Source organism: Amphiura filiformis, chromosome 5 (genome assembly GCF_039555335.1).
Source record: "Amphiura filiformis chromosome 5, Afil_fr2py, whole genome shotgun sequence".
Classification (NCBI taxonomy): domain Eukaryota; kingdom Metazoa; phylum Echinodermata; class Ophiuroidea; order Amphilepidida; family Amphiuridae; genus Amphiura; species Amphiura filiformis.
In genome coordinates, this window is record NC_092632.1 from 76,619,663 (window position 1) to 76,642,816 (window position 23,154).

The 23,154-nt window shown below is 35.8% G+C and overlaps 1 protein-coding gene across 1 annotated transcript in view; it reads right to left on the reverse strand.

Annotated features, from left to right (window-relative positions):
- Positions 1 to 244: 244 nt before the first annotated feature.
- LOC140152402 (uncharacterized) overlaps positions 245 to 23,154 on the reverse strand; it is a 53,766-nt gene continuing 30,856 nt past the window's right edge. Inside the window, exons 2-5 of the mRNA XM_072174708.1 lie at positions 9,762 to 10,038; positions 7,832 to 7,963; positions 1,030 to 1,155; positions 245 to 570 (exon numbers count right to left, since the gene is read on the reverse strand). Of these exons, the coding sequence (XP_072030809.1) occupies positions 245 to 570; positions 1,030 to 1,155; positions 7,832 to 7,963; positions 9,762 to 10,038 (861 nt within the window). The remainder of the gene's footprint in view (positions 571 to 1,029; positions 1,156 to 7,831; positions 7,964 to 9,761; positions 10,039 to 23,154) is intronic.

Genomic DNA, 23,154 nt, shown 5'->3' on the forward strand with positions numbered 1-23,154 from the left:
CAGATTAGTAAACAGTTACACTATTGAGATGAAACGATTAATTATGTTTTAGTTGCATTCATCAGTAAATGATCATTATGAAGAATTAGAATGATATACAATACCATGAGTACGATCTACGGTGCGTGAATGGTGGAATTTGAGAAACGAACAGTATATAATCTTGGAATCTGCGGGTTCAATTTAGACACTGCATCGGACGATGACTAAGGAAAAAAGCTCAATCCGAGTTTTAAAATCAACATTAAGACTTACTAGTTGTAAAAGTTTGTGAAGGAAGATCAACATTAAATGGTTGTGGTTGATCACCGGGCCCTCTAGACACAAAGTAATCTGTGTCTACTATATAGGTAGTGCCGGGAGTAAGCCCAGTTACAAAGTAACTACCAGCAGCTGCTGGTACATCGTCAAAAGTCACCGGTTGTGATCCATCGCTGGGAGTGAACGTCACTATGTAGTTTGTTATCTCAGCATCTGCATTCCCTTCGAATACTGGTGGAGGTTGATCCCAAGTAAGTCGGGCAGAATTTTGTGAAATTTGATCTACTGTAGCTTGTGGTATTTGGTTAACTGTAAATAAGGTGAATTTGTGATGAAGATGTGGATGAAGCAAAGCTACTACTGGTATTTGAAAACTATTGGAAGAAAAAACTGACTTGTTATATCACGTAGCCCATGTAAGGCGTATAAAGGACGTAAGATGTTTTATTACTATTATTATTTATTTATGAAATCCGAGGCAATGTATTAAAGGCAATCAATGCGATAGTTGTCAAAAAATAGGTTTGGAGGACAGTTTCACGTTTGCAAGTTTCATGTTCGGGGCCTCAAACGGTAATTTATGCCTTAGCCTAGCATGCCTAGCATGATTCCGCCCTAAAAGCATTTTTTGTGTAACATAATAGCTGGTATTCATTGAAGTTTTTAAACAGTCATATTAACATTAAATCTTGACGGAGCCTTCAATGAACAACTTAGTCTTGACAGTCTAATAGTTGACAACATATGTCCGGAAATTTTTAAACTCACTATTTTGAGATTGACATATTGGGCCCATGATACCAGAGAGGCAGTCGCAAGTATAACTTCCAGGGGCTCCTAGACTGGTGCACAATCCTCGGTTGCTACATAGCACGTCGTCACAGGGTGATCCAACTAAAATAAAAAGTGGTGCAGTCGCAATGTTAGTGTACTGAGCTAGTCTACCCCTAAATAGATGTGAAATATATGTGCACTCATCATGCTCATTATATTATGCATTTTTGATAATGATAATTAATGAAGCTTCATGGATTTATTAGTGCCGTTGTACTTGATCTTTTGTCAGGTGTGAAACATTTTCATCCAAATCGAGAACGGAACTTTCTATTTTGACCCGCGTAGAGCCCAAATGTTGACCTTCGACCAATGTTGCTCATAATTCCAGAACAATATTGTCGCAGATAGCTCAAACGATACATTACCTTTATCCAGAGAAATATTTTGGATTTGGTTTTAACAAAAATTGGAGCAACTTTGAATGTTGACTTCTGTATAACTTAACCTCCGAATTATGGGATTGCACAAATGGCTCTTGCTTTAGATATGATCAAAAGTCGAGTACTACCGTAACAGCTTTCATTGTCAAAAATCGAGTGCGAAGTACAATTTTTCGGTAGAAATCATGGAAAGTGCATACGCCATACTTAGGGTATTATACATCACCACATACATGATGTCACGGAGATGTGGATGAAGTATTTGTAACTAAAAGCATTAATTAGCATTAACTGCATAACTTTGCAGTATGCTGCATTGCTCATTAAAAACTTTTAACGTTCAGCTGATAATAGATATTGTTACCAGTGCCATTCAAGGACAATGCACAATTCACTCAACTCAAGTGGAGATCCTAGAAACATGAAGAATGTGGATTGTTCCAAAGTTTCTTTTACTTTTTGTAGCCCATCTATACCGAAACAATAATTTATAGCACTCGATTTTCTGTTATGTAACCACAAACTACACAAATAAGTGACCAGATGATTTGTGACATGTTATTTCCATGAATTATTCGGCCCATACACGATTATTAATCAATATTGGGAACCCCAGGCTAGATGCAGGACTGGATACAAAATATTGAAAAGATCTAATTTCTAGTTTGATTTTATTGACTGTTGGACAATAAAATCACTACTTTGTACATTACACATTGGTGGATTTTGTATCCACTCTTTTATCTAGGCCATTGCTATATTAGGAGGATTTCGTGATCCTATCATCCTCTTTTTATGACATTTTTCAGTAGATATCCACGAAAAAGCTTATTCCCAGCATTTCGGTTGATTCCGATTTTGCGTATTCTTGATTATGTGTATTACACTGCTCCATAGGTCACTGTTGTAATTTCGTTCTGGTATACCAGAACAAAATTCAAATTTGACGATATTTTTGCTAAACGAATTAATCTGCAAGAAATTTTTGGTACATAAACATTATGTAGCCAGAGGTTTCCAGTGGTATAAAAATCTCAACTTTTTTTGGGGGATGAGGCTGTGGATCACGAAATGCCCTTTTAATCAATCAAATTGATCGTGTGTGGGCCGCAGTATGGAATGCATCAAATGAAAAAGACACAAATAGTTATACATTGTACTACGCCGCCTTCTTCACCTCCGTTGATCGAAGCTGACGGAGCCTTTCATGGACATACCCACAAACCCACACACACATACAACTTTTCCCTATTTATATAGTAAGATATCGATGTAATCCTATATAAGAATATACTTGAATTTTGGCCTAAATATATCAAAAATGACATTTAAAAAAATCGAGTGTTGGTGTCAGAATTAAGTAAATTTTTATAATTTTGATCTTACTATAAATAGGGAAAAGTTCTATAAGTGTTTTATGTACGGTATATATGTGTGTATGTCCATGAAAGGCTCCGTCAGTTTCGATCAAAATGTCGCCAAATTCATACGGGAGATCGAGGAATATATACGGGAAGGGCAAGGAACTTTATTTTGTTGAAAATAGTCAAGAATTGGCTTCAAAATCTGTATTTAAAAAAGTGAGATATCGCGGCTATGTACGGGCTCAGGGTACGGGCTATGCCAATCGGCGCGTCAACGTATCTAGCAGAAGCGCGCCGTCGTTAGCGCGTTACGCCATACATAAATTCAATCAGCCCCATTTCCCTAATATGATTTTATTTTTAAAGGTACATTTGGTTTGGCAGAGGTGGGCCTCGAACCCACGCCGCAGCTGACCGCTATCAGCTAGTATACTTCCAGCACTCTCCATCACCTGACTTATTGCATTGGTAGCCATCTTAAAATTTGAACATTTATTATGCAACTCCAACATACCGGATAAAAAAGATAAATTTGGTTTGGCAGAGGTGGGCCTCGAACCCAGTCCGCCACCTGACTTATTGGTAGCCATCTTGAAATTTGAATATTTATATGCAACTACAATATACCGGGTATAGAATTAACAATATCATGACAAAGAAAACGTACGCTCTACCGTAGGGAGAGCGTGGCTTAATGGTTAGGGTAATTGCCTTTAGTGCATGAGGTCCCGGGTTCAATTCCCGGCGGTGGCGATTTGCTGGGATATTGACTTGGAAAAAAAAAAAGTCTGAAATTAATTGGCAACTTCTGTAGATTAAATTCAGACTTCCGCTCTCCCCATGGTTCGTTTAGAATTGGGTAAATGAATCATGAAAGTACTCCGTCCTTCGGAGGGGACGTTAAGCCGTCGGTCCCGTGTACAGAGAGCCATACCTGTACATGTATCTCGCAGCCAGTTTCGAAAAGAGTAGGGTGTTAACCCCTGACTGTTCCCAACCCGTCCCGGTGTTCAAATGGACCCCAATGGAAATAAGCTTCAATAGAGGCTTTCTTGGGTTATCCAGGGTTGTCAAAACCCGAACAAATCAAATCAAATCAAAACCATATTCTGGAATTTTACCTCTTAAAAACATTAATGTGTATTATAGTGCTAAATTGTTGATAATAGCGTGTTTCTACATAGAGAAATACGATAATTACACAATACATTATATTACTACCATAGCAATAGGTGAATTCTATTTATGCCCACATTCATGATTCTTGGGTTGCTTCTTCTCCTTCTCCGTCGACATGAGTGTCAAGGCTAGCAGCCCTAAAACTAAAAAATATCAGGCTCGGTATGGGGTACCTATAGGGCCCTACCCCGAAAAGTTTCATTTTGCCCGTTCTGGCCCCAGCATGAGGTCAAAGGTCAAGAGGCCAAATTTAATATTTGTGAATACAGTTTCTATATAGAATCAGGATTACGAGTTGGTACACTGATAATCTAGAGCATTGTACATTCTCAAAATACAAGTAGGCCATCTAGTATGGGCCCAGGGCCCCGAATGTTAAATATATAAGGGCATCATTAAAGCTGGCTCTAAAACTACAAAAGACCCCGTATGTTGACCGTGATACTAATTAGGCCTGAAGGCCATTCCCCTAGATATTTATTTATTTATTATGCTTTATCACTGGCTCATATACAATTACAAAGACAAATATATTATATAAACGCATCCCAAAAAGAAAGTAAGTATCCAGTTTGATTTTGGTCCATAAATCAAAGATGGGGTATTAAATCAAGACCTACCATAAGTATGTTACAGGTGAATTTATTCCGCACAGTTTGTTACCTCATTTGTCCAAATCGATACAAAATTGATGACACAATGACTTTTTTGAACGCAATCACTTCAATTTTAAAAGTTGCAGTAAATTCCTATTGATTTAGTCCTGCTACTCAATATGGGTAGCGATAGATCAAGAGCATGCATGAGGAAGGAGTAAAAGAATATCTGTATTGAATAAAACACATGAAGTGAGGTCAAACAGTCTCAGACCGTCTCTGTTATTGTGTACCTTTATGAAGAATCAGGAGAAGCAGGAAACCACATCAATAGGGATTATTGCAACTTTTATAATTGGGGTGATTGCATTTAAGAGATCACTGTGTCATCAGTTCTGCATCGATTTGGACAAATGAGATATCAAACTGTGCGGAATACATTCATCTGTAACATACTTATGGTAGGTCTTGATTTAAGACACCATCTTTGATTTATGGACCAAAATCAAACTGGATACTTCCTTTTTGGGATGTGTTTATAAATATTGCACATACTAATCAAGACAAAGTAAATAGAATAAAATGCCAGCGAAAAGAATGGGACAAACAGGTGCAAAATCACCTCTAGGACCATTCCACCTTTCGATTTTTGAAAACAATTTATGGGGAAAAAACAAACAAACACAGCCCCATCCCAAATTATATAAGCCTGCAATTCGAGCATCTGCAGTAAGGGCTCCAAGAGCATGTATTCAAAGAACAAAAATTTTGAGTAAAATGAGAATTCAAAAATTCAACCACCCCGGATTTGAAGGAAGAAAATGAACCGGCTGTCCTTTTAGACAAAGGCAGCTGATTCCAAAGCTGCACAATGCGATTAAAATAAAAGTTGAATTTTAAGTTTAAATGGATCGGAAGATAATCTAGTGGTGGGATGGTCCTGCCCATTCCCTTGGCTGAATTTAACATAATTATTGATATTAATATCATAGTGACCCTCCCTACATCTGTAAAAAAAAACAAGAGATCACTTTTGTCTCTCCTGAGAGTAAGCGGAAGTAAGTCTAAATTGGTAAGCCTCTCCTTATAATCCTGATCAGGATAATGTAAAATGAATTTGGTAGCTCGTCTTTGAACACCTTCCAACATCTGGATGTTGTGTTTGGATGTACCGCTCCAAAGACAGCTACCATACTCAAGATCCAAATTTGAAAATTGCACTTACATACAATACAAAAACAGTCTTACACAGATTTCCTTCCATTCAGTAATACAAAATCAATACAATTTACTGCAACTTTCAAATCTTGGGTTACATTGACGTCAATATTAGTCAATTGCTACAAATGAGGTGTCAAAATGTGCAGAAATAAATTCTGCTTCCAACGCATTTTACAGATTTATAATACAATCGCCCGTTATCGAATAATGGTCATTATTTAAGGGGTGTTGGTTACTTTTTTTGAGATGTTTATATTCTTTCAAACATACGTCAGTTTTTACACAAAAAATATTTCATTGAAACCCCTCCCACGCGGCTATTTCAAAAAAGTAATCAGGCTTCCTTAGCATGTGCAATAAATTAGCAATAACATTTTTCTTATTCTAACAGCCTTCTAGAAACACTTCGAGTTTGGCGCAGTAATAAGTGGCGGATCTAAGATGCACCCTTTTGTGGGCATACTCTTTATCAAATCGGATATCTCGTCTTCAGAAACAAAAGCAAATTGATCAAAAATTGGACCTTCATACGCGCATTTTCTTTGTGTATTTGTTTCGCCAAATTGAACGAGCTATAACACATGGAGGCATTAATGTTTTAAAGCGAGTCGGAGCCCTTAGGACATATTTGGTCAGTGTCCCCTCAGAATTGGAAATTGGGTCAAAGTAAAGGCCTAATTGGAGCCATTTCGTGGACAATTTTTACAGTTACGCGATGTGAATGTTCAGTGCCCGTCACAGTCGTTTTTAACATGCTTGCCCGTACTGACATGATGGGAGGTCGTTGATCATGATCAAAATGCGATATCATGTATCTTCCATAAACATGCTTGGATCCGCGAAAAAAAGACATTTTCCAAATATTATTGTTTTGCAAATTCCATATTTTGTCAAAAACACCAACAACCGTATTTTCAAAATATTTTAGTAAATAGGTCGTATAGGCCTGTTAAAATGTAGCCAACATGTTAATATGTGATGCGATCAAGCAAAATCAGTCGGAACTCGGAAATATTGATTTTGAGATATAGCCAAATAAAGGAAATATTTCCTTTTGTTTCCTGTTGTTTTGGAAACTGTTTAATTGCTCATATCTTTGGATATGGTTGTTTAATTCCAATGGGGTTTTCTGCAAAATCTAGCTTTGTAAGAAACTGAAAATTTAAGATTTCCGAGTTCCGGCTGATTTTGCTTGATCGCATCACATATGTAGTGCTCTATTAAATTGGTCTCGAACTGGTTGAAAAGAGTCTGGATATTCACTGAAATAAAAACATTAGCTTCTTTAATATGACAGAAGCTAACGCATGATGACCCCGAGATGATGACAAAAGTCATGTTAAAACTAAATGTATTAAGGGCTGGGGTATGAACGTTTGGACAGTATTTTTGTGGGATATGAGAGCACATCAGACATATCGAATTGAATTCGGAATACGAAGAATGTGCTTCTGATATCAAATAATTTTGATTTTTTGACATTCGCGATGTAATACATATTTTTTAACAAATATTTTTTAAATTTTTGATATTTAACAGTCCTCGAAGTAAACTTCATAAATCTAATGATATGTACTTAAAGTGCATGTAGCTGGGATGAAAGGCCGACGATCAATTGAAAATTTTGACCTTTCGTATTGAAGATATGGATTTTTTCCCCAAAAACACACACACAAAAAAGGTCTTTTGGGGAAAAATGTATATCTTCAATACGAAATGTCAAAATTTTCAATTGTTCGTCGGATTTTCATCTGACTGTTAAATATCAAAAATATCAATTTTTAATCATTAATTTTGCCATAAAATGTGTATTATATACCGAATTTAAAAAATCCAAATTATTTGATATCTGAAGGACATTCTTCGTATTCAGAATGCAATTCGATATATCTAATGTGCTCTGATGTCCCACAAAAAATACTGTCCAAACGTTCATACCCTTCTCTGTAACTATTTAAGGGTATTGGACAGACCAGTAGTCAATGTTACTCACCCACACAATCTTCATCTCGTCCATTAAAACAGTCGGGAATCTGGTCACAAAACCAACCAAGAGGTAAACACTGAAAGAAATCTGGATCTGTTGAATTATCAGAACATCTAAACCCTAACGGATCCTGGCAAACTGAAAGAGAAGAAGCGATGTGATTTCTTTAGCGTAAAGGAATATGAAGCGGAAGAATACACTGTTAGAACACTTGGTAAGAAACCGGTCGGGTAAGTTTTTTACCCAACATTGGGGTATATATTCTACGCAACATCGGGTTATTTTCAGTAATTTAACCAATGTTGGGTAAAATTTTACCCAACTGGTTTCTTACCACAGTGTTCTAATTGTGTAAAGATATATTCTAACTTCTCTATGTCCCAACTTCGTTTTACGCAGTATACAAAATAAGGTATATACAAAGCTAATCGGTAGAGGAATCAAAATCACAAAACGTGTATCCATATATTTTGTTTCCATTAAAGAGATAGATGCACTGGTCGAGATGATTTTTTTTAAATTACCATTGGAAATTATTATTGGCCAAAAGATTAAATACGTAATTTTGCCTACTGTTAATTTGGCAAAATTCTCGTGGTGAATATCTTATGATTGCGTTTGAGCGATAACAGTAAAAGCGCGCATTTTCTTTGTGTATTTGTTTCGCCAAATTGATCGAGATATAACAAATGGAGGCATTAATGTTTTAAAGCGAGTCGGAGCCCTCAGGCCATATTTGGTCAGTGTCCCCTCAGAATTAGAAATTGGGTCAAAGTAAAGGCCTAATTGGAGCCATTTCGTGGACAATTTTTACAGTTACGCGATGTGAATGTTCAGTACCCGTCACAGTCTTTTTTAACATGCTTGCCCATACTGACATGATGGAAGGTCGTTGATCATGATCAAAATGCGATATCATGTATCTTCTATAAACATGTAAAAATGAAAAGCAAAACAAAGGGTTTTTTTCCCCAACAAAATTGTGAAAAAAAATAGTACCTTCAAGGGGAAGGGGGTATGGGCCCGGTGTGCCCATGCTTGGATCCGCGAAAAACAACATTTTTCCAAATATTATTGTTTTGCAAATGCCATATTTTGTCAAAAACACCAACAACCGTATTTTCAAAATATTTTAGTAAATAGGTCGTATAGGCCTGTTAAAATGTAGCCAAAATGTTAAAATGTAGTGCTCTATTAAATTGGTCTCGAACTGGTTCAAAAGAGTAAAACTGTTATCACAGACTGTCTGGATATTCACTGAAATAAAACAAAATTAGCTTCTTTAATATGATAGAAGCTAACATGATTATTACTGGATGAATAATCATCTACAACAAGATACTAGGGTCTAATATGTCTGTAATCTCCACCGAGGCGCGGGTTTCCCGCTAGTTAATCATAAAATCTGAACAATATATATATGCTCATCTTCATCTAAAAGCAACCTGGCCACTTGACGTGCTTGAGTGAACAATCCTCACATGCCTTCCTCATGGTGACTTTGGGGGCCTCCAAATTTTGGCCTGGCCCAGGGCCCCCAAAAAGTTAAATCCGGCCCTGGCCATGGTGACCCTTTGAATATAAAAGATGCTTATTCAAAAGCTCCACCTAAACCCATTGAGAATGTCGTTTTGTTGCTAGAGTGCCTTGTCGTCACTGGTCACCGCGGGCCATGCTTGACCAGTCATCATGGTCATGTAGAGTACACTGCCTTGAGTAGCTTTTCAGTGCAACTTTTGAAAATGCATCTTTTTCATTCAAGGAGTCACCATAGCTACAATGTTGAGTTTATATCAAGACAAATGAGGTATCCAACTTGGTAGAAATAACCTGGGTTTGTTTTTGCTTTTTCAGTTTTTAAATTTGATTCATAGATTGAGTTTTGTCTCGTAATAAAGGGGGCAATTACTTTTTGATAGATGTTTAGTATACTTACATTGAGGACGAGGTGGGAACGTCTGCCGTCTATATCTAGCATGCCTAGCATCTCCATGTGGCATTGCCTCTGCTGACATACATAGATGTGCATGGAGCAGTAACACCAAAACGCAGGTTAGTAGAGTCAGTTTGACTTGGCTGCACCACAGAACACATCTTGTGTGCCCAGTATGCGGCAAGCTACGCGTCATTTTGAGGTCTTGAGTAATAGTAGCACCATTATTGTCATCATAACAGCACAAACCCTGGAACCTCGTGAAGGATTTCACTTTTGGCTAAGTAAGGATGAAGAAAACAAATAAAGCAAAATAAATTTAGTGTTTTGTTTATTGTCTGTATTTGGTGCACTAAAACGCGAATTCATTATTCCGTCCGCAACTTTTGTTTCAGGATCACAATGCTATTTAGTATCTTGAGGAGGTCGAGGGCTCTTCTATATTGAAACTCCGTTAGTTGCAAGTCTTTACTATGGAAGGAAGTCAATGCACTCAGCCCTGCGGGGCTTGCGGCCTTTATGTTTTAGCATTGTGGTCCTACACAACAAGTTGCAGACGAAATTATAATTGAAGACCGAATTAAAAAGACTAGTTTGCGTCTGACGTCAGGGCAAAAGCGTAGCGCGATTGGTTGCTGACCTGTGCAGTACGGCATTTTTGATCTGGTTGACAGGACGTTATACGCAAACTAGTCTTTTTAATTCGGTCTTCAATTATAGATATTTACGCACTTCAAGATAAAATGGAAATTCCAAAATAATTTTAATTTCAGGGTATTCATAAGTCATATGTGGCACATTTTCCATAACAACAAGATTATTTTGGTAATTGATTGCCATGAACGTTGACTAAAACTTGGCAAAAATGATGAGGCTATGGTAACTGTCTAACATGTTATTTTACCAATACCTTCAAATAAATATTTAAAAACCATCAATACTTTATTGTATTACAAAACTTCTGTGTTGCAAGAAACAATAAATAAAATAATGTAAAAATTTCTAATCTGGTCCAATAATTGCCAAAAAATGTACACTTTATGCCGACCTTTAACCTTCAAGAAGCCATAGTTAAAAGATATTAAGCAATAGACATTTTTATGCAAATGTCAAAAACAATACAATATTACTAGTATACTTTTCACAACAATGATCATATTTTGTGACAAAAAGTCCCATGTGAAAATTGCTTTTTATGTCCAACTTAAATGTAATCACCAAACAAATCAGATTTAAAAAGCATATTCACTCAATTATGCATACGATCAGCTGGTGCAATAAACTGAACTTTCTAGAGATGAGAGTGTTGCTATTATCTGCGACAGAATGATTAAAAAGACTAGTTTGCGTCTGATATCACTTTCAATCAAATTCCGCGACCCTTGATTGGTTAGTAGTGCGTAAAAGGAGGACTGATTCATTTGGTGCCTTCATCGGAGAAAAGGAATCGCAGAAAATGGCGAAATATTCTGGTACTTTTGACAAGACAAAAAGAAACTTTACTAGGCATTGTGGACATGGTCACATGGTGCCTTCATCAGAGTTTCCTATTACCTAACTTTTGAGACGGTTTGTATGTTTGAAGATGAAATTGTATTAACCATAAGGCACTCTGTTTTACCGCCGCGTTCAGAAACTCAATCACGCACAACAACTCGTAAACAAATCGTTTCCGAGTTAACTGTTTGATTGACAGGTGACGTCAGACACAAACTGGTCTTTTTTAATTCTGTCTCCGATTATAGGCGCATTTAATACTGAAGAAGTATTCGTATTCCGATCGGAAGATAATTGGACTTTAAAAGATAGTCCAATTATAGTATGATAAAATTATGTTAGGTCCTGATGAATTTATTTCAGTATATTACGTCACTATTATAGTCTATATATTAAATCTATACCGTGTATATTCAAATTTCTAAAGGGAAATTTAGTCATGACCGGTCACAATAATATCGTAGACGTGATGAGATCACATATTACACATATGAAATGAACACCCCATAGACAATGATAGACAGACGTCAGTGCATGTGTGCCAGTGGCATCGTATCATGATATATTATTTGTGGGAGAGGTATTTAGGGGGCTGAGATTTTCTTCGGAAGGGGGTGGATCCCAGATATACTGGGGGGCGGGGGTCATACATTTTTGGAAAGAAAAATAGAGGTGCTTAAAATTGTTGATGACCAAAATGTAGGGAGTTACAAGATGACCACAGATAGTGTGTTTATTTGATTCCAAAAGACTGGTTTCAATACAATTTTAGCCTAGCGGGTAAGGTGTATCGGTGGTGGGGGTCATAAAATGTTTGTTGCCGAAATAGGGTGGTCGCAATTTTATTGACGCCGACTTTTTTTTTATATATTGCCACCCCCCCCTTCGAGCTAAAAATCACATGTTTGATCCCTTAATTTCACCTGTGTGACCTTTGACCCCCATTGTCATGTGACAGTGATGCTTATGACTAAGTTTGATCGAAATTAATGATGAAAGCATGTGAGTCCTAGAGCAAATGCAAGTGTTAACAGAAACAATCAGAAACTAGACATAGTTATGGTCACCTACCACGAACACAGCCGTTTATGCGACCTTTGACCCTCGAGTTAGACAGTGAAAGTGGTGTATACTATTTGTGGCAAGATCTCAAATCAGAAATGACCCCTTAATGACCTTTGGCCCCAATTTGTGAATACCCCATGGATACTGGCTATTATAATAAATGGCAATAAATGTGTGCAAGCCAAGTTATGTTATTTATGGCAGACGAGGCACTATGATGGTATTTGATCTCAGACCGGAAATGACACCTTGATGCCCCAAAACAAATTGGCTAATGACAATGCTTGTGTGCACGTGGCATTATTGTATGCTATGTTATTTGCAGCAAAAGAAACATTTGAAGGTAATTGGTTTCAGACTCGAAATTAACACTTAATGACCTTTGAACCCAAAACTGTGAATACCCCATAACACTGGCTAATGGCACTGCAGGTGTGCAAGTTGCACTATTATGCTATGTTATTAATAGCATAAGAGGTATCTTGAAGGTATTTGGTCTCAGACCAGAAATTATCACTTAATGACCCCAAATCTAAGAACACATAGACACTGGCTATTGCAAATGCAGTGGCGTTACTGGACGTTTTTGTGGGAGAAGAAACACTTTGAGCTTAAAATCATGTTTTTACCAATATAATATTACCCTTATTTGGTATTTGACCCAACGAGGGTCATGTGACATGCGTAGTGTAGTGGCCAGTAGGATAAAAATTATCGTGCGAGACGAAATCGAGCTCAATATTTTAAAAACTTAGCGAGACTGATAAATTCCTTTATCGTGAGAAAATCCATCCAATTTTATCATTATGTTTTCAGAATAAACAGCCTTCAAGTCAAACACAGTTTTGATCGGCATTGTGGTCATACAAAGCTGTGTTTTATGAAAAATCGGCGATAAGATCACAAAAAAATGTCCTGCGACAAAGGAAAAGCAATGATTTTGACACGTGGGGAAATGGTAAAGTATTGTTTTGGCAAACCGAAGGGGGCAGGAGGTTTTGGTATGCCATCTTAATACCCGGCAAAATCAATATTACAATTTGCATCCTAATTATAATAAAACCAAATGCGGTTGTGGGATTAAATCACAATAAATGGACCGTAAATATGAAATGCAAAAAGTATACAGACTTTGTCAACAATCGTCAGACGGAAGTTTTTGAACCATTATGATATTGAACTCCTACGCTTTAATTTCCTATATATTTGTGTCAACAAGACAAACTTCACGACTTGAATTGTTTGATTTTGGATACCCTATGGTCAAATGCAATGCACCGTGACGACCGAATATATCTCTGAGCATGGCACTAAAACCTCTGTTAATATTCCACACTACACAGGAATGTCCGTAGTCTCATGCACATGTCGTAAAAGGTCAATTCAAAGCAATGCATTTATTACTTTTAATACAAAGGTAGACGGGACATTTACCATGAGATATCAACTGTGGTGAGCGTGTGTCAGTGATTTAGGGTTCAATTCCCGTAGTGGCAACATATTTGACTTGGAATAAAGTCTTAATTTAATTGGCAACATCTGTAGATTAAATTCAGACGTCCTCCATTGTACCTTGAATTTCTAAATCATTGTAAATGAACCATGATAGTGATCCGTTCTTCGGTGAGAACGTTCAGACGTCGATACCGTATACAGGGTCCTCGCAGTCAGTTTCGATAAGAGTAAGGTAATGACCACTGACTGTCGATGTCTCCCGGGATATCTCAATCTGGCCGAGATATATGCACAATACGTACACACATCTAAGACATCTTGCAACATCCCAAAAATTTACTTTTTCTGTTTAAAAAAAAAAGTAATATCTTCCAGGATCTGTGGTAATACACAATCGAATCCTATCAATTCTACATTACGTAATAGATGCCAAGGTTTTTCTCATGAAACAGTTAAGATTAGTCACAGGGCAAAAGGGTGCTCAATATGGTGGCAACATAAACATCTCAAAAAAAGTAACTAACCCCCTTAAATAATGGTCATTATTCAAAAAAATTCAAAAATTACAAATCTGTAAAATGTGTTGGAAGCGGAAAACATAAAAAACACCGGTTAATTTAATGTAGTAAGATCCCGATTTGAAATTTGCACTTACAACAATACAAAAACACTCAGATATCATTAAACAGATTTCCTTCCATTATACTGAATACTGCAACGTTCAAATCTTGGGTTACATTGATTTAAATGTACGCTGTGACGTTAATATTTAGACAATTGTTACAAATGGGGTGTCAAAATGTGCAGAAATAAATTTTGCTTCCAACGTATTTTACAGATACAATAGCCCATTTTTAAATAATGGCCATTATTTTACGGGGGGTTAGTTACTTATTTTGAGATGTTTATATACGAGGGTCGTTCAAAAAACCTCCATCGTCACGCCTCTTTTATCTTACGTTCCAGGAAATTGAAATTATCCATACTCTAACATCTAGGCCACAAAATCAAAATTATTTAATGAAAATGTGATTTTTGGTTGTTTAGATATGGTCTGAAAAGAAAGACTAATTTTGTTTAAAAAGGTTGCCCACATTATGTTGAAATCATTACAGGTATATTTCTGAAAATGGTTAAATTACAGTTTTACTGGGTGTCTTTTGCACAACAAAACCGATACATGTTTAGAATAGCACTTGTTGGTTAAGTCGTATTAATTGCTGCACAAGTTAAAATCAAATGTACGCCGTATGCACAGTTTGTGTATTTTGTAATTATATACATGTACAAGGTTATTAATAGGTATGTCACAGTGGCTGCACAATAATTATTCTGCTACACTGTGCATGCAAGCATAACAGTGAATTGAAAAGGGCGCGCTTCAAATTTGGCCAATTTTAGAAAACATCCATGTCGATAAATGAATTTCTTCATATGCTTCATTTATCCAAATTGTTTAAATTTTTAATATATGGTGTGTGAAGCCTTTCCGAGGCTAACAGCGGGTCCTCAAAAATTAAAAATTGTTTACTGCCTGTTTTTATGGATTTTTGAAGATCGCTCATAAATCAGTAAATATAGGCCTATTGAAGTAAAGGGACCTACCATCATTTAGCTGAAATACTAATCTTTCTTAGCATGTAAATTATTTCCGTCGACAACAAATGAAGCACTTCCCTAAAACTAGTTGAAGCAAAACATTAATCAATGATATTTTTAGGGAGTAATTTTCCAAACCACAATAGCTCTAAGCCATTGTGTGTGTCCAAGGCCATACTATTTTTGTATACGCAGTGCAGTAGAATGGGTGTTCCTTTTACGTTCACTAAGTATTGAAAAAAACCCAAAATTACTCATGCCTAATTTGCATAATAATATCATAAATACATAATTAGCTGTAATTACCTAATTTGCATAATTAATTACTTTTTGTGTATTTTTTGTTATCAATTGAAAGAACTTTGTATACATATGTGCAAAAAAACCGCACCTTTATATCATGTACGGTTTTCTATTGGCATCAATTTTGCATATTAATTAGCTGAACTTAGTCATTTTTGAGATTTAATTTGTCTGCAGATTGGCCGAAATTGCTAAAATAGTATATTTGGTTAATTTATTATAATTATTCAATGATAGATTTTTAAATTTTGTTTTCTGTAACGAAGTCAGGAAAGATAGGCATTTAACATGTGATATTTAAATTAACGCTGCTTTTTCAAGCAAGCGTCCAAATAAACCTTCAAAATCTCGAAATGTGCCAATTTTGTCATTACAGCAATTTGTGGCAGGATTTCATTCCATCTACGAGCATCTTTAAATTGACACTGCATCACAATGCATTGACCGATTTCAATTCTGTTTTTTGATTTTTGATGCTTTAATAAATAATAAATAATGTAGGAACATTAAATAACGTGTTTCTGCTGCGATTATTTTTGAGGTGATATGCCTATTATTAACAAACTGTTCATTGCTTAAAATAAGAACGTAATTACGAATTACCCTTGAATATGGTCTAGTGGAAATCTGGCAAATTTCACTAATATTTGTGTGTCTGTTGACCCTTAGATATTTTCTTCTCATGTTTTATTTTGTTTTGAAGTCTCAAGTCATGCTAGGGAGCTCAAATAGGAACAAAACATTTATCCTGAGTAAGCGGTTGGACAACCGCATTTAAAAATCATTTCTATAGAGATTATCCAAAGCTACAACATGACACTTCAGTTTTTAACCGTTTCCGACGTCCCAAATCTGTATTCGCTTTAGGGGGCTATCATTTCCTTATAGAGTAAGAGTATGATCATGGGTAATTTCAATATCCTGGCATGTAAGTTAACAGAGATGTGACGATGGATGTAGAACCTTTTGAATGACCCTGTACCCAATCTCTAAACTTCCAACATCTCAAGCTGCATATCGAGCAGGAAGAAGCACCACAGTAAATGTTTTCCCCTTCAAATGCCTGGCAAAAAAGGCCATTACATCATTAAAATATGCAATTATCATTGAGATGCTGGATATAAGAAAGGCATTTGATACAGTTGAAAGAGGAAAACTATTCAAAATACTGAAAATCATACTAGACGACGATGAACTGCACCTTGTGAAAATTCTCATAAACGACGTTCAACTCCAGGTATTAAGGATAGGATCAGGGATATGGCATAACTAAATAGTGTGTGTTGCTTTAAAAGAAGAGAATTGCTCGAACGAGTTTGGATTACACTAAAATTTGGGATATAAATCATGTAAAACCTGTAGGCCCCCTATAGTGTAGAATCGATAGGACTCAATTGAGTGTTACCTCATTTTTAGAGAAACGCTCTATTTTGAAAATGTTGCCCTACTTGTACTTATGGCTTAGATGTGTGTATAGGAGACATTAATAACTGGTTACTAATTGCACGTTTGTTTTTACATTCAATTTGCCACATGCTCACATACATTCACTTTTGGCACTGAGCAGTCAAATCACTCTTTTGTTTTACCAAATCTCTGACCCGATTATTTTGTAAGAATTAAGGTTTTCAACCTACTGCTTCCAGTATGAATACAAAAAATTGGAAACAAATTGGACCAACAACTCGTACCTTTAAAGTCGTTGAAAATTCAAGGACAACATACGTTAGTACTTCCATTCTTTGTAAAACAAAATACTGACAAACACATATATAAAATACCACCAATACAAAATAGAGTCATTGGCCTTCACGGGCTAATTACAGTGGTATTGATTCTGAAGTCAAAAATAATTTAGAGTGTCGGGTTACTAATTGCACGTTTGTTTTTACATATTCAATTTGTTAATGACTATCTCTCAACACGAGAAGCTTATCTAGTACCGTAAAATGGGGTAACTTTGGGCACTTTTGAGAGTTTTTAAACCACTGCTTTCAAACAAAACCAATTATATTTCTAATTATCTATTTTTTGTGACATTAGGGTTCCCTTCTTCACCTTGAAGTTGAAAAAAATAATTTAATAATTTTTTTAAGGGTGCCCTAGGGGTTAAAAATAGCCTGACCAAAGTTACCAAAGGAAAAACAAAAATTGATCTTCGCTGTATATGGGCAAGTTGTTGTTTTTTGTGACATTTGACCCCTTGCAAAATTAATCAAGCACACATCCTTGCTCACAAATATCGATTTTTATTTTTTCTGAAAAAAATGTAAAAAAATGCTAATTTTTGGTCAAAAATCGAGGAAATTGGACATGAGTGAGTATTATTTCTTCCAAATATATTTCTTAACAAATTGACACCAAATATGACTAAATACGAAAATATGACCAGACCAAAGTTACCCCGCTGACCGAAGTTACCCCATTTTACGGTACATTATGACATTATGGAATAATCTTTCTGCTTTCTGTAATATTAATATTTTAAGTAAGCAATATGATTAAGCAATATAAGTAAGCAAATGCTTATGAAATTCATTTATGGTTTTAAAAATTACAAAAACATATTATGTATAATCGTTGAAGTGCTGATAAAATGGCATCTCTCTGTAGTAAAGTTGCAATATAGTGCAATTTGAAACCTAGAAAACTGAAACGCCTGGACCCATTTTAAAAGTTGGTTCCGTTTCAGGCCTTTTGACCATTTATTTGAATTTACCCAATAATGAAATTGAAATAACTAATTCTATCTGGTATCATATAGTTCACATAATCTTTGATACAATTCAGAATAAGCAGGACAGATAAGAGCACCGCTTACCATGCTTTATGTATATCGTCACGACGTCACCATCATAACCAAAGTGCCTATAGTCAATATTACATGTTTCTCATTTGCAATTTTGATTCTTCATTTACTTGTGGAATACATCAAAAGAGATGAATTCCACAAGTTAATGAAGAATGCGGATGGAAATTTAACTAATTATGGGTTTATTACTCAGAAAATCAAAACTGCAAATGAGAAACATGTAATAATGACTTAGGCACGTTGGTTATGAGGGTGACGATATATAATGTTCTTTTTCTGTGTGGGTGTTTCCATAACTTGCCAATCAGTCCGTGTGGAAATCCACTTAAAAATATTTTTACATTACGTGCTACCTGTACGTGTTAAGTGCCAGGCACTCGATCTACGACATCGCGGAAACAAACAATTAAGGTTGGCAACTATTTTAAACTGTTGCGATTTGGTAGTTCACGGCATCTTGCGAATGGTAGTGAGCTTTGGCAAAAATTGCATTGATCATTTCATAGCGAGTGTGTAGAGGAATTCAAATAGCACAGATATAATTTTGCACGTCCTGTGGTTCTTGAGATATGTTGTAAAGAGGGCTGAAACAACAACACTTTTGTAAAACGTACATAAATCATTCACAACAATAAATCAAGCAAGTTTTCAAAGTATATGATTTGCAGAATGAACTTTTGTAAAACATCAAAGTATTATCTTTCAATTATATATTGATTTAGATAATGAAAATCGATTTGGTTTTTTTGGGTGCTTCGACCAACAATACCTAGTCTACCCTTAACATACCACTGATTGAAACTGGTTTCTACTTTCCAACATTTAGGATAAGGACATATATACGTAGTATTCTTTAATATCATATACAATATATTCAAAAGGTTCTCACTGCATCAACTAGTCATCTGCTGCAGATCCTATAGCTTATAATTTCTATAGACTTCACTTTGTTTGACCCCAAACCTTTTGTATATAAACCTTCAGAAATCGCATTTCACGGTTAAAGTAATAGCATTGAATACATTTGAAAATTTAAAAAAAGAGACATGTCATGATCACCAACCCTACTGGCACCCCAGGTCATTAGTTTAGCACCCAATTGAAGAGCACTCAAGCAGAATCACGTCGTGTATTAATTATGCGGAGATACGACTACACAAAATTTGAAGTTGTAAAACCAACTGTTTATGGACTACCAAGTTCCCGGGCAAGTTCCAAATATAAATGAATGCTAACTTCAGTTAAAAAACTATCACAACTACGCAAGTTAATGATATTATATTTTGCCATCAGCATTGGCGTACAGTCCAAAAATCATTTTCAAATCTTCTCGTCGGGACGTATTCAATAACGTTGTACGTGATCCAATGAAAATAAAAACGTTTAAGTGATTCGCAGACAAAAGATTAATACCACATTCCTTCAATTCACCCATTAATATGAGTTCTTTAAAATATTGAAACACCTGATTTAGGAGAATGAACAATAATTATACAGTATCAAAGTCACGAAAGTGATGAATATGTTAATGTCTCACCACAACCATTAGAGTTTATACCAAGTGGTCATTTAAAAATGCTCTATTTATCATAATTAATTATAGCAACCACAGGCCCCAGTTCTGATTGGCAGCATTTTCCCTTTAATTATTATCACATGTTGGAAACAATATTATTAATATACAAATATTTAATGGCTGAAATGTCTTTAAAATAAATGTTGACATTTATATTGCGCCTTTCACGTGTATCAAAGCGCTTTACATTTATTCCGCTGTCATTAGAATATGTCAGCTGCCATACAATGCCCAAGGTATGCTCATACCTTTGGGTGGCGCTCAATGGACAATATTCCTAACAGCTCCCCATCTCACCCCTGGGTAGAGAGGGGCAATTGAGGAAAGCGCCTTGCCCAAGTGCACAACACGATGGCACCGCCGGGGCTCGAACTCGCAACCCTCCGATTGCGAGGTAGAGCCTGTACCGCTGTGATACCGTGCCTTAAAGTAGACGATGTCGTTGGTCATGTCAAGTTTGTGGTCACCAATAAAAAGAATTATAAACATGATAACATTGTTACCCTTAACAAATTAAAACCAGAAAATAATTAACACAAATCCAACTACAACATCACTAAAGATCAAATTTATTAAACTCATTAGACTTGAATGCAATTGAAAAATAACTGTTACAAATTCCTATAAGTGGCATATGACAAGGTTTCATTTCATGACAAATCGCATCTACTTGTTAACAAGATCTATTAAACATATCAAAATAATTGTCATTCATTAAAAAAAGGTTGCTTACTCCATTTCCCACGCCAGAGCCATTCACATCGCCTACTAGGTGTATCTTGTTTTGATGGTTTTATACAAAGCAATACGTTTTTGGTTTTAGTCCCTTGAAACGTTTAAAAGCTGTCACAAGACAGTTTTGTTTAAAATCCACGTTTAAATTGATATTTCTTTACGCTGTTTCATGTACATTACCCCATTAACACTTCTAATCGTACGAATGGGGGTCGAACAACCCCTTATAGGGGATGCCATTTTCTTCGGAAGGGGGTCATGAATATGTCGGTGACCAGACACTATGGACCACAATGGCCTCAACCCAATGCCATAGTTCAATAACCTCAATTAAACAATCATAGAGAAAAATTTTAACCTCAAGTTGCGGAGTATGAGTTTGTGTACCCAAATTGTCAAAGGTCATTCAATGAATGTGCAAATGTATTTAGGGTTAAAGAACTGTGTCCTGATATATGTGCATGTTGTGGGGCCTAGTGAGAGTAATTTTTTTATGACCCGTCTCCCCCCATCGCGGGCTAAAAAATTGTATGACCTCCCTATCTTGGGCTTAAAATCTTTATGACCCCCCCTCCCCCCTTTCCGCCCATACAGACTCAATCAACTGTTGGAACTAAGGCGCGAAGCACGCAAAAACTTTGATTGTAAGTGTAAAGAAAGGGCGCGGAACGCCGGTATAAAAATGTTGATCGTATTACGATGTTTTTAAGGGATCTAAAATGAGCGTTTATTGGGTTTCGACAGTATTTTTTGTGGCACATGAGAGCACCTCAGACCTATCGAATTGTATTCTGAATACGAAGCATGTCTTTCTGATATCAAATAATTTTCATTTTTTGAAAATCACAATATAATACAAATTTTATGACAAATTATAAAAATTTGATATTTTTCGAATTTTGATATATAACAGTCCTCGAAGTAAATTATATAAATCTAATGATATATTCTTAAAGTGTATGTAGCAGGGAGGAAAAGCCGACGGTCAATTGAAAATTTTGACCTTTCATATTGAAGATATGGATTTTTTTCCCAAAAGACCTAATTTTTTTGGTGTTTTGGGAAAAAAATCCATATCTTCAATACGAAAGGTCAAAATTTTCAATTGATCGTCGGCTTTTCAAACCTACATACACTTTAAGTATAAATCATCAGATTTATAAAGTTTACTTCAAGTACTGTTAAATATCAAAAATATCAATTTTTAATGATTTGACATAAAATGTCTATTCAAATTGCGAATTTCAAAAATTCAAAATTATTTGATATCAGAATGACATTCTTCGTATTCAGAATGCAATTCGATATGTCTGATATGCTCTAATGTCCCAAAATAAATACTGTCCAAACGTTCATACCCCAGCCCTTAAGAACGCGCGAAAATTGTGCATTATATAACTAAAGATTGTGCACCCGTTGTGATTGTAAGATTAAAAGAATGTGCGCGTGGTGCGCGAAAATTCTTAGTTACTAGCCCCTAATAATTTTACAACCCTCTGTTTTTTATTTTTTTAAATTATGATCCTCCTATTTTTTGAAGAAACTGACAGCCCCCCTAAGGTTTATCAAAAAGAGGGCGCACATTTACGCCAAAACGACTTAAACAAATCGTAGATCCATCTGTTGCTCTCATTTTAGTGATACCATTTTTGTTTTACCCCAAGACCGATCATCAAAAATAGTATTTTGTAGTTAGGTTGAAATAGTCATTTCCTTTCATACTACGGTGAAAATCACTTCCAAAAATGAATGTTGCCTATACTTTTGTACATAGAAAGAATTTCCCAATTTTGTGAGGGCGCGCTTACATTATGACGTCACAATGTTTGTACTTATTTTGGTATCACTAGATGGAGGTGATCCATAGCAATATATTGGTACCAAATAAGTAACAGTACATGATGCTCTCATTATGAAATCACAGCAACATTAAATGCGTGGAATGTTTGAACTTATTTTGGTATCACTGGATAGAGGCGATCCATGGCTATACATTGGTACCAACATGACGCTTACATAATATGACGCCATAGCGACATTATGTGGGGAATGCTTGTACTTATTATGGTATCACTGCAGAGGAGATCCATGGCTATACATTGGTGTCAAATATAACAGTATATGACGCTCACATTATGATATTAAAGGATTAAAGAAAAAATATATTATATTTCGAACTACTTCGAAGACGAACGTTGTAATGGCTTTGGGCTGTGGGTATTAAGGGATCTAAAATGAGCGTTTATTGCGTTTCGACAGTATTTTTGTGGGACATGAGAGCACCTCAGACCTATCGAATTGCATTCTGAATACGAAGCATGTCTTTCTGATATCAAATAATTTTCATTTTTGAA